Source organism: Gracilinanus agilis, chromosome 6, assembly GCF_016433145.1.
Source record: "Gracilinanus agilis isolate LMUSP501 chromosome 6, AgileGrace, whole genome shotgun sequence".
NCBI classification, from domain to species: domain Eukaryota; kingdom Metazoa; phylum Chordata; class Mammalia; order Didelphimorphia; family Didelphidae; genus Gracilinanus; species Gracilinanus agilis.
This window is the reverse complement of record NC_058135.1, coordinates 258,013,154-258,025,905: the sequence shown is the minus strand read 5'-3', so window position 1 is coordinate 258,025,905 and position 12,752 is coordinate 258,013,154. Positions and strand designations below refer to the sequence as shown.

General features: G+C 43.6%; 1 protein-coding gene across 1 annotated transcript in view; it reads left to right on the top strand.

Moving 5' to 3' along the window:
* Positions 1 to 11,654: 11,654 nt before the first annotated feature.
* Positions 11,655 to 12,752, top strand: part of ABTB2 (ankyrin repeat and BTB domain containing 2) — a 130,877-nt gene continuing 129,779 nt past the window's right edge. The window contains exon 1 of the mRNA XM_044681848.1: positions 11,655 to 11,696. Coding sequence (XP_044537783.1) covers positions 11,655 to 11,696 — 42 coding nt within the window. The remainder of the gene's footprint in view (positions 11,697 to 12,752) is intronic.

Genomic DNA, 12,752 nt, shown 5'->3' with positions numbered 1-12,752 from the left:
ATTGTTTCAATAATGATGATGAGACATTTCTGGGGAGGGGCAGCTTGGGGAGCTCTGAGTTGGCTGGAAAGGAGCATCATGCCTGGCTCTGAGATGCTTTTCTGGCTACTTCAGTACAGCCTTGACTTGCATGCTCAAGGTAGCTGTAATCAAGCTCTCTCTCCCCTTGTTCACATTCACACTAACTCATGTTTCATGCATCTGTTTAAACACCTCAAATTTTTTATTGTTTTTTCTTGATGTCTCTTGCTATTACATGACAACCATTTCCATAAACAACTTGACTTGTCCTTCCCAGATTCCAGCTCTGTTTTGTAACAAAGCAGAATCAACCAATTGCGATCACTTTGGACATTGACCACATTGTTGACCAGGTGCCATTTTGCCCTGAGTCCTCCTCTTCTCCATTAAAGACTTAATCCATATTCAGGAACCATTATTGGTATTTTCAGCTGCTCAGAGATTGGCTTCCTTTTACTGATCTTTTCAGTTAATGTTGCTGCTGACACTGTGTATCTGATTTCTCCAAATCTTATTACACAGTAATGTCTAATTACATTCATAGACTTCAGGTTGTTCAGTCCATTTCCCATTTTGACTTCAGATCTTTGCTAACACATAAGGTACTACCATGAATATGTTGGTCTATATACATACAAACATATATATTGAATGAGTTGTTTTATTTCTTTGGATCTCAGTTTCTTTATCTGTTAAAATTAAAGGCTTATAGTGCAATTGTGTGTCAGTTCCGGGATGGGGCGAGAGAAAAGGGGAGGGAGATAACATGAATCATTTAACCATGGAAAAATATTTAAAATTTTAAAAATTAAAATAAAAGGCTTAGCCCAGTTGATTTCTCTTTTTCCTCTTAAACCCTTACCTTATGTCTTAGAATCAATTCTAAGTCTCATTTTCAAGACAGAAAAGCAGTAAGTGCTAGGCAGTTGGAGTTAAGTGACTTTAGGGTCATATAGCTAGGAAGTGTATGAGGTCAGATCTGAACCCAGGACCTCCCATTTCTAAACCTGGTTCTCTATCCACTGAGCCATGTAGCTGACCCCTCTTCCCCAGCAGATTTCTTTTTTTAAGTATTTTTCCATGGCTATATGATTCTTGATATCTCCCTCCCATCTTCCACCCCTGCTCCCCAAGCTGACAAGCAGTTCCACCGATAATACATATATTATCACTCAATACCTATTTCCTCATTATTCATTTTTATAATAGAGCAATCTTTTCAAACCAAAACCCTAAATCATATACCCATTCCCCAGCTGGTTGCTGAGGTCCCTTTTAGCTCTGACATTTCATGAGACTATGATATCCTTTGCCTACTTTTTATTTTTCTTTGCTGTGTATTTTATAAAACCCTTACCTTCCATCTTAGAATTGATACTAAGTATTGGTTCCAAGGCAAAAGAGTGGTAAGGGCTAGGCAATGGGGGTTAAGTGACTTGCCCAGGGTCACAAAGCTAGGAAGTATCTGAGACCAGATTTGAACCCAGGACCTCCTGTTTCTAGGCCTGGCTCTCCATCCACTGAGCTACCTGGCCGCCCCACCCTTACCTAGTTTTCGAATTTAAAACTATGACTTTTAGCCAAGTGAGTATCTGTCAAGCTGACCTATTCTTCTATATAAACTCAGTCATGAGCATATTGGATAGCTGAAGGTTGGACAGCAGTGGGAGAGACCTAGCTTGACATATTTACGATAGAAAATATTTTCTCATATTGATCTTTTTTGCTATCATCATGGGAAATTGCTATCTTGCAAACTGACTTTTAAAATTTTTACGATAATCACTTTGGGATCTCAGCCTCTTTCTGATTATATAATCATAATGATTATCAGTCACTTCTGTACAGTATTTTGAGTCACAATTACTCGCTACCAATATTATGATTTCCATTTTATACATGAGGAAACAGGCTAAGAAAGGTAAACAGACATGCCCACAGTCAGACCACTAGTAGGGAGTAAAACAGTTTTCTGATCCCAAGATTCCATGTTCTTCCCATTGAACCATACTGCCTCTCAAAAATACAAATCGGGCTAAACCCTCCTGTGCCTCTCAGAAACACCATCATTGCTCAACCATCCTGATCCTGAAAAAAACAGACCTTAACACTGAACCCCAATTTTACCCTCGTCCCGTGAATACGTTGTGCCACCACCGAAAGAGACAAAGTAGACGAAGGGAATGCATCGCTTGCAACCTCTTTATTCCAAATCCACCATGCTCCCCACCACTCCCCCTCACCCCTTTCTCTCCCGTGGCTGGTCAAATTAATTTCATTTGACAGTCTGGCATTTGAGATTTGTCAAGTATCGTAACCTTAAGCAGCACTAATATTGAGAGTTGTACTTGAAATTTATCTAATCCAGATGTGTATGCCAATAAAGCAAAGATTTGAAATGGCAGCCTTTGGGGGCTAAGGAATGGAATCCCTTTGCCCTCTATTCCTTCCACATGGCACACAATATGCAACAGGATTTTATGTATTAATGCTTCCCCCTTAATCATAGAAAATATATTATGGAGTGGAAGCCTCAAGTAAGTCCAGATTCAGTGTTATTGGCAGCCAAGAATAACTGATTAAACCTTTTTAGGGGGTCAATTTAAATGGTGCCTTAAAGTGTAAAACTGTTCAGGACTCTCCCCACCAATGTGTTCCTGGGAATTATGAAAATGAATTAGAAACGGAAGGGTTCTGTTGCACATAAGCTACTGTCCTGTAAGGTCTTCTGAGTTGGGCATTGAGATTTGTGTAGCCTTCGTAGGTCTTTGCTTCTTCATCTGTGAAATGAAAGGGTTTGAAATAATGGAGGAAGAAACGTGGTGCCAGGGTCAGTCAGAAGGAGGCCTGTGTTTGACTTTGGGCAAGTTGTTAAAACTTTGGATCTCGATTTATTCCTGTCAAATGGGAATGTTGGACTAAGTGGCCTCTGTCATCCCATGATCCTTGGATTGACTTGGTACATTGGGTATGTATTCATAAGTGTCATTTCTCCTGTTAAAATGGAAGCTCCTTGAAGGGTACTTGGGGTCAGGAAGACCAGAATTCAAATTCAGCCTCACATACTAGCTGTGTGATCTTGGCTAAGTCACTTAACTCTGTTTGCCTCAGTTTCTTTCATTTATAAAATGAGCTGGGAAGGAAATGGTACATCACTCCAGTGTCTTTTCCTAGAAAACCCCATATGGGGTCATGAAGAGTTGAATGGAAAAACATTAAATGAAAACAATACAAACTATTTCAATTATTTCTGGAGAAGGAAATGGTAAACCACTCTAGTGTCTTTGAACCAAAAAAAAAAAAATCCAAATGGGATCACAAAAAGTGGTACATGACCGAAATGACTGAACAATAACAACAAATGTTACAGTCCCACCCAAGAAATGGAATCTGTGAGCCCCAGGTCTTCAGGATTTTTTCCCCAGTTGTTAATGACCTAATGCTGTATGCATTTGCAGACTGGTTCGTCCAGGCAGTGGGAAAATACCTCTGGAAGGAAGGTGTGTTCTCTGCTGGAAGCGTTTTTGGAGACCAAGACTAAAGGGTTGGATGGTAGGAGTCACCTGGCCTCGGATGCTGGAGCTTTCTCTCTTCCCTACCTCGACCTTAGCCTTTGAGCCCAAACTAGACCTCCTCTCCACCCTGCCACTCACTGACCTGTAAAGAGAAGGAGATCTTCACAGCCTCTTTGGCCACGTTGGTCCAGCAGAGCCCCTGAGATGAAAGGATCAGCCCAAGGCATCGTGATCCCCTAGATTGCTAAGCATAATTAAAATCAATTAGTGTCAAGTAGACCCAGTAGCCCAGTGAAAAAGTGGTCCCACTGGCCAGTAAAAGCAGGGGGGAAATTCCCCAGGAGGAGGCAGGAGGACCAGTTGTCCATGTAAGGAGAAGAGATTTACAAGAGACTCAGATGGACATTCAATCCCCAACTTGAGTCGGTATCAGTGTCACCTGTGACCAGTTCTGGGCAGGCCTTAGAGGATCAAATTGCCCTTTACCCTCTCTCTTGTGTCAGTCTCAAAGCACAGCTGTGGTCAGTGTTTGGAGGAAATGCATAGCATGATTTATCCAAGAGCTTCTGTCCCCGTCCATGCCTTCCCTTTGGGTAAAAGTCCAGAGGTTTCTATGTGTGCAGGACCGACAATGAGCTCTTCTCTGGGAGGGAAGAGAGACCCGCACCCTGCCTTTCCTAGGGCATTATTTAAAGATGTCATTTCAGTCCCGTGCAGATTCAGCTTCAGTCCTGCATCCCTAGTTGTCATGGATCCAGCCAGGACCAACTGGTCCCATCCAAGAGATGGAATCTCATTTTTCCTGTTGGGCTTCGAGTTGAGTTAGTCAGCATGTGCTTTGGCTTAGCTCTTACCCCCATTTACCCTATAGCTATGGACCTGCCAAGGGCCCGGACAGATGGGGAGAAAGGATGGTGGCCACTTGGAACCGGAGCGATCCTCCAGCACACTGTTGGCCATCCCCTCAGCGCCAGGATTCGTTTCCCAGTCACGGGTCAGAAGGAAATGCCTGGGCCATGCATGCACTCTGTCCTCATCATAGCCCGTCATAGGGTCCGGCGTTGAAGGAGAATGGAAAAGAGAGACAGATTTTCCAGGGCAGGACTCAGGGGTGGCTTTTCGGGACGAGTCAATAGAGCTCCATGCTGGCTCCGATGAAGCCAGGCTGTCCTCCAGTGCATCCCTGGGTTGAGTGAGACCTCCTTAGACCCATCTCTCCCCCTGCCTTCTGGTAGGAATATAATCATAACACCCAGCATTTCTAGGGTGCCTTAAATTATGCAAAGCATTTTACATTTAATCCTATAATAGCCTCAGAAGGAAGTGCTATTATTATCCCCATTTTACAAGCGAGGGGAGTGAAGTGAATTCCCCAAGGTCACACCGCTCATGTCCCGACTCCAAGTCTATAACTCTCTGTTGCTCGTGTTGCTGCCTCTGTGCTCAGGCCTTCTCAGATGAGAATCTTTAAAGATCTGTCCCATTTTAAAAGGCAGCGAGGACTAGAAACGCAAAGAAAAACATATCACTTATCACTTGTTTATGGGTATATGATCTGGAGTTTTGGTTTCGAAAGATTGCTCTGTTGCAAAAATGAATAATATGGAAATAGGTGTCAAGTGATAACATTTGTAGAACCCAGTGGAATTGCTTGTGGGCTCTGGGAGAGGGGAGAAAGAGAAAAGGAATCATGGAAACGGGAAAATATTTAAAAAGTAAGTAAATAAAAATTTTAAATTTAAAAAATAAAAGGTACCCAGATGTGCACCTATAACTTCATAACCCATTTCAATGGTTCACACTGAAGAATAACCAAATTAGATGAGAACCAACTAAGTGGGCCTTGATATTAATTGCACTTCAAGGACTGGGCTCCAACAGGTGAGACAGACTTGTCTCTATTCCCTGGAGAAACTGTTTCCCTTATGGAGATGGAATTTGCTTTTAATTGATGCCCTTCTGTTCTACTTATAATTTTTTTTTTAAATCTTTACCTTCCATCTTAGAACCATTACCGTGTCCTAATTCCAAGGCAGAAGAGTGGTAAGGGCTAGGCAGGGTGGCTGAACTGATTTGCCACACCACTAGGAAGTGTCTGAGACTAGATTCAAATCTAGGAGCTCTCTTCTCCTGACCTGGCTTTCAATTCTGAGTCTTTATTTTAATCTCAATTTCAATTTCAATTCACTGAGCCACCTCGCTGCCCCCTCTACTTATAATTTGGCCACTATCTTTACATCCTCCTGGATTAGTATGGCATGTAGAAAGAACATTGGCTAATGGAGTCATAAAGCCTGGGTTCAAATCCCAATCAATGCTTACCATTTGTGTAGAAGCTTTAGGCAAATCACTGAAACTCCCTGGGCCTCAGTTTCCTCATCTGTACAATGATGGGTGATACTAGATGACCTCTGAGGTCCCTTTCAGTTCCAGATCTAGAATCCATCTTATCATTTGCTAGTTAATTATATGTTGGTAAAGTAGTTTGACTTCTTGGATACAAAAGCCTGGAGGCAGAGTGCCATAGGATTAAATACTCCTTTAATATCAGGGCTTGACTCTGAAAAGCCTCCTCCAGAAGCAGCTGAGATGGTATTTGTTGTCTGTGCACCTAGCACCTAGCACCACTGAGGTAAGGAAGCCTAGAAACTCTCACAGCGGGTTACTGAGACACGCACATCTGGGCTATTTATTCGTTTCCTCTAGTTGAGGGGAAAACAAGCTCTTACAGTTACTTTAACCCTCAAACCCAGCCCCCCATTTTCTTTGCTCCTCGAATAAGTTTGTGGTCAGCCTGCTTTTTGAATGCATCCCAGCTATTTCCTCTGGGATCCATCAGCATTTCCCTAGGATTTAGACACAAGGTCAAAAGTGTGGGCTGCTCTTCAGATTCCTGGAGGAGCCATTGTAAAGGGAAACAGAGCCCCTGGGCCTACCGTTGACTCATGTCACTGCCCATCTGAATCTGAGCTCCAGCCTCCCTGGCTCCCCAGATGGAAATCCAGCAAGACCCACCATGGCCATTCATTCTCCCAAATGATATCTCTCCTACCAAGATTCCTCCAGGAAGCCTGCTAATAAATAAAAACAGAATACATTATTTTACTCTAATTTGTTTTCTGGGACCAAGTTCCCACTAAACTCTTCACCCGCTCGGTGTTCCCTCTCCCCGAGACCTGAACACACTCCTTCCTCTCTTCTTACTAGCAGAATCACTGGCTTCTTTCCAGACACAACTCAAGTGTTTCTTGTGTCACCGCTTACACAAGGCCTATCCTGATCCCTATTCCCAATCGTTAGTTCCCCGCCTCACCCCAATTTACTTGTTATATCTACCGGTTTCTCACCCTGACTTTTTTTGGTCGTCATTCAGTTGCGTCTGACTCTTCCTGATCCCATTTGGGGTTTTCTTGGCAACGATATTGGAGGGGTTTCCCATTCCCTTCTCTAGCTCATTTTACAGATGAGGAGACTGAGGCAAGCAGGAGGAAGTGAGTTGTCCAGGGTCACACAGCTAGGAAATGTCTGATATGAACTCAGGTGTTCCTGACCCCAGGCCCGGTGCTTTATCCTCTGTACCACCTAGCTGTCCAGCCTGACTTAGGGTAGACAATTAATAAAATGGTTGTCAGATTGAATAGTTCGAATGTGGTTTTGGTTTCTACCTTCCCGTGTCCCTCTATTTCTATCAAATATCCTACACTGAGAATTAGAGATGAATTTTTAAATTCAGCTCGGGCAATTTTTCATCCTTAGTATTTGCATCCCCAGAACCTAGCATATACTGAGTGATTAATAAATACTTGTTGATCAATCAATTAAATTGCACTGGAAAGAAACTTTTCAAGTCATCTCTCCCAGCTTCCTTCCTTTTATAGTAGAAGAAACCAAGACTGAAAAAAGTTAAACAAATTGTTCTCACAGGTTATGATGGATTTAAAAAAAAAGTCAGGACTTGAACCCATATCCTATGACTACAAATCCATTGTTTTTCCCCACTGTCCATGCTTTATATGAAGTATTCCTAGATTTAGAAGGGAACCATAAACACCTTGTAGCCTAAACCTTCTCGTTTTACAGATGAGGAAACTAACACCTTGGGAGGTGACCCTTGCTTAAAGGAGAGGAACCAGGATCCAAACCCAGGCTTCCTAGCTCCCAGCCCTGTGTTCTTTCTGCCCCCCCCCCTTTCTGGGGTCTTCTAGATGATACATTTTCATTAGTGCTGGAGCTACTCAGACGAATCTCTCTCTGTAGCCCAGACTGGTGAAGGAAGGGTACCTGTCTGGCCCCGCGCCCAAGTGTGGCTTGGGGGACTTGGGAAGAGAACAGCTGGAAGTCCCACTCAAACCACTAGGCAAGGATGAGCTACTGCTGCTGCTGGTACCATTGCTGTCAAAGATGTCCTGTGAGTCAGTGTGGTCGAATTCAGGTTCTTCCTGAATTGAGATTTAGCTCAGACTTCTTTTTCTATCTTTGCCCTGGGATTCACCTTCAATTTTTTAGATGTAAAAATAAAATGAAAAACAAAAACCAAAAGATCTTGCCTATGGTTTAAAAAAAAAAGCACCACAGAACAGGGGGGTTATTTTTTTCTTTTCTCTCCCACTCCAGGATATTAATAATTAGCATTTTCTGGAATTATTTAAAAGAATCATGGTATCCAGGACTAAAAGCCACTTCAATGATCATTTAGCCTTACCCTGTCATCTTACAGATGTCAAAACTGAGGGCTTGCCCAAAGTCACCTTAGAGGTGGCATTAGAATACAGACCTCCTGACTCTGGTTCTAATAGCCAACATTTTAAGTGCCTATTGTATGCCAGGCTGGCTAGAACAGTAAACCTAGAGTCAGGAAGACCTAAGTTCAAATCCAGATTCAGGCACTAGCTGTGTGACTCTAGGCAAGTCTCTTTACCTTGTTTTCCTCAATTTCCTCATCTGTCAAATAAGCCAGAGAAGAGAATGGCAAACTTTACCAGTATCTTTGCCAAGAAAAAAACCCAAAAAGAAGTCACAAAAAGTAGGACATAACTGAAAAACAATTGAATTACAAACCCTACCTTGCCACCTTCATATGGTGAGATCAGGCAACGTTAGTGATGTCTAGAAAAGATATTTTTTTTAATAATATTTTCTCCCAATTTTAACATTTTCCAAAATTTTAGATCCAAATATATTTAGAGCAGAACTTCTTAACCATTTTTGTGTTCTGGGAATCCTGGCAATCAAGTGAAGCTTTCTCAGAATTAATATTTTTAAACTCATAAAATGAAATACTTACGGTGACAAAGGAAAGCTATTATGTTGAAATATAGGTATCAGAATAGATTAAAAAGAAAACTAAGATCAGTGACTCCAGTTTAAGATCCCCTGAGGATCTTTAGAGGGGATCAGCCTTTATTATCTGTTGTCTTTAGGCTCAGGTTGAACTGGAAAAGAGGAGTGTGTCTTCAAACTCAACAGTTCTTGTCTTAAGCTCTCCAGCACCTAGGACAGTGCCACAGTAGGCACTTTATAAATATTTATTGAAATAAACTTAATTTACTTTTTAGAGATCCTTAACCCCCTTCACTAACTCTTGGGAGGGTAACCTAGAAGATAGATAGATGGATAGATGGATGGATGGATGGATGGATGGATGGATGGATGGATGGATGGACCAGCTGACAGATGGATGGATGGATGGATGGATGGATGGATGGATGGATGGATGGATAGATAGATAGATAGATAGATAGATAGATAGATAGATAGATATGCCAGCTAGTTCCTATCTTACATGGAGGAATGAAGAACTTATTGTATCGGTAGTCAGGAAGATCTAGGTTCAAATTCTGCCATGGATAGTAGGTGTGTGACCACCAAGTCACTTAATCTCTGTGTGCCTATTTTCTCATCTGCAGAATGAGGAAGTTAGATTCTTCAGTCTCGAGGGGTCCCTTTCCTATCAAAATCTGTGACCCACCCATTCATCCTGTGTGGCACCATACAGTGAATGTGAAACTGTATGAAGTAAGAATTCTCAGAATGGCATCGAATTCTGCCAGATTGGCCCCAAATTGGGATTCTAGTAGTTATCGGAAGTAGGGGATGGGAGTGGTCTAAGTAGACAACACTAAAAAGGGGAGTAATTGGAATAAATGTTGTGTGGGGGAAAGAGGAAGGAGGCATGTTGAGGGGAAGGAATAGATAATCTGAATGTTTTACCCGAACCCGATGACCTAAGCTGCCCAGGCTGACTCCAGAGGATCCGTGGCTGACTGAGGTTCTGGAAAGTGCTGGGAAACTGGGCTTCTTCCCTTCACTGCAGTCCACCCCACCCCCAGCACCCTTCCTCCAGCCTCAGCTCAGGTTGCAAATGGATGGTACAGAGAGCATTTTCAGCCACTGAAAGCCTGTGGTCATCTCCCAGGTAACTGGCAAATACCATCCAGGCCAGAGCAGATGTTCTCTTAGGTCAGCAAGGACTTTCCCCTAAGCCTGGGGCTCAGGCTGAGGGGACTTCCTGATGGAAAGCCACAGCAGGGTTTTTCGGTCGTTTGGGGGGAGCAGTTTGTGGAAGGAAAGACCAGAGATGAGTTATTCCCTTTATAAAAAAAATACACAGTTATAGAAAGAAAAAAAAGAGGCTGGTCCTGTTTTGCGTGGGCGTCCCTCCAACACTGGCCACTTCACCAGAGTTTTATTAGCAGTAGCCCTTCTCTCTCACCTCCATCTGCCCCCCAATCACAAGCCCTGAGAGCAGGAGGGTGGCTTTAGCCCCCAAGCAGCCCCTACTTGCAGGTCTGCCACTCCGATTCACACATCAATATGGTACAGGACAAATAACACTGGTTTGGGAGTCGGAGATCTTGGGTTCAAATCCCACCCCTGATACTTACCTAGATGACCCTGGGTTCAGCCCTGGCTTTCCTGGGCTTGATTTCCTCATGTCTGAATATGGGGGTTAGATTAGATGATCTCTGTGGTCCGTGAACTCTCAAAGGATCTCATCTGACCCCTAGATGAGCCCTGGGGCCGGGGTGCTGGCAGCATCGTCACCCCCATTTTAGAGAGGACGAAATCTCACCACAAGGTTAAATGACTTATTGGAGGTCAGCACTGAGTCAGCGGCAGAGATGGAAGTAGACCTCGAGCTTTCCAGTTCCCAGGCCGGCGAGCTTTTCATCATTTAACCTTTTGGGTTTTATATGACTATCCTCTTACGACAAGGACCAGCATGGAAGTCTGTTTTGAACAATAACACGTGTCTTACCCAGGTCCAGTTGCTTATCATCTCCAAGACGGAGGTGGGAAGGGAGGGGGAGAGACAATTTGGATCTTATCACTTCAGAAGATGTATGCTGAAGATTGTTATTACATGTCATTGGGAAATTTTATTTTTTTTTAAACCCTTAACTTCTGTATATTGGCTCCTAGGTGGAAGAGTGGTAAGGGTGGGCAATGGGGGTCAAGTGACTTGCCCAGGGTCACACAGCTGGGAAGTGTCTGAGGCCGGATTTGAACCTAGGACCTTCCATCTCTAGGCCTGACTCTCCATCCACTGAGCCACCCAGCTGCTCCGGGAAAATTAAATATCTTTGAATTTCAAAAAAAAAAATCACATAACCTAATCCAGCTCTAAAAAGAAAACAAAAGCGGGAAGGGCTGCTGATTTTCCTCTAAATGCTGGGAACCCAACATTTACGCTCACATCACTACCTGGCACAATTTTCTCGCTTGGTTCCTCTGCTTTTAAATGGTTGTTGTTCAGCCATGTCTGACCCTTCACGAACGTAGGGATGCTAGCATGTCGGTGCTCCCCATGGGGACTTTTTGGCAAAGATCCCGGAGTGGTTTGCCATCTCCTTCTCCACTGGATCGAGGCAAATGGTTTAAGTGACTTGCCTAAGATCATACGGCTAGTAAGGATCTGAGACCAGATTTGAACCCAGGCCTTCCGGACTCCAGGCTTAGCATTCTCGTCACTGAGTACCTGGCTGCCTCCCGCTTGTAAGTCCTTTAGCTCAAATGAGGAGCTTCTCAAAAGGTCCCGACTCCATACGAGGCTCAGAGAGACAGAAATCTCTCTGGTGAGAAGCCTCCAAATACGTGTGAATCTGTGGGCGAGTCAGCATGAAGGAAGTAGAGCGGCGGGACGTGCTCTGTACTCAGATGGTACGTGCATGCTGTGCCTAATATGACGGTACGGTAAGAACGATGAGCAGATTAGAGGCGTTAGATTCTGCCTGCCTGTCGAGTCCCGGGGCTGGATTGTTCATCAGTCTGGAGTCAAGAAAAACACAAATGTAACCCTTATCTTCTGTTGATACTTTTGTTATCGATTGGCTCCAAGGCAGAAGAGTGGTAAGGACTAGGCAAGGGGGGTTAAGTGACTTGCCCAGGGTCACACAGCTAGGAAATGTCTGAGGTCAGATTGGAACCCAGGACCTCCCATCTCTAGTTCTGGCTCTCCATCGACTGAGCCTCCCAGCTGTCCCCAGTGTGGGGTAAGAATTAGAGCACTTCCTTCAGGAATGCCTCTTAATATTCTTTTGTTCTACATGGTTCTCCCAAAACCAGACATGTGAGAATTTGAACCTGGGTCCTCTGACTCCAAAGCCATGGTTCTTTTCATTAGCCCTTAGTGCCTCCCACTTTGCCCTTAGCACGTGTTTTGCCACAATCATAGATTTAAAACTGGAAGGAAGCTAAGAGGCATTGAGTCCAACATCCTCATTTTTTATAGTGAAGAAACTGAGGTTGAAAGATTAATTTGCCCAGAGTTGCATAGCTAGTAAGTGCCTGGGGTAGAATTTAAACTCGGGTCTTCCTTGCTCAAAGTCAAATGTTCTCTCTACTTTGCTATACCATCTAGTTGCCTTTGGTTTGGGGGAAAAGGAAGAGAGCGGAGGAATACGAGGTAAGCTGTGTTTCTAACAGATACTGAAGGGAGTCAATCCCCTAAGCAAAGAAGACACTATCGCCCTCTCCACCAACATTGCTCACTGAAGATGGCTAGTTCTGATGGTAAAGAATCTGGTTAAGCTTCTAGCCAGAGTGTCCTTGAACTCAAAGGAAAGAAATTCCTCCCTCTATTATAATCTGCCATTTCTAACTGAGACGAAATGTATAACCTGAAGGCTCCAGGGCAGGGGTTCCCAAACTTTTTTGGCCTACCGCCCCCTTTCCAGAAAAAAAATATTACTTAGCCCCCTGGAAATTATTTTTGCC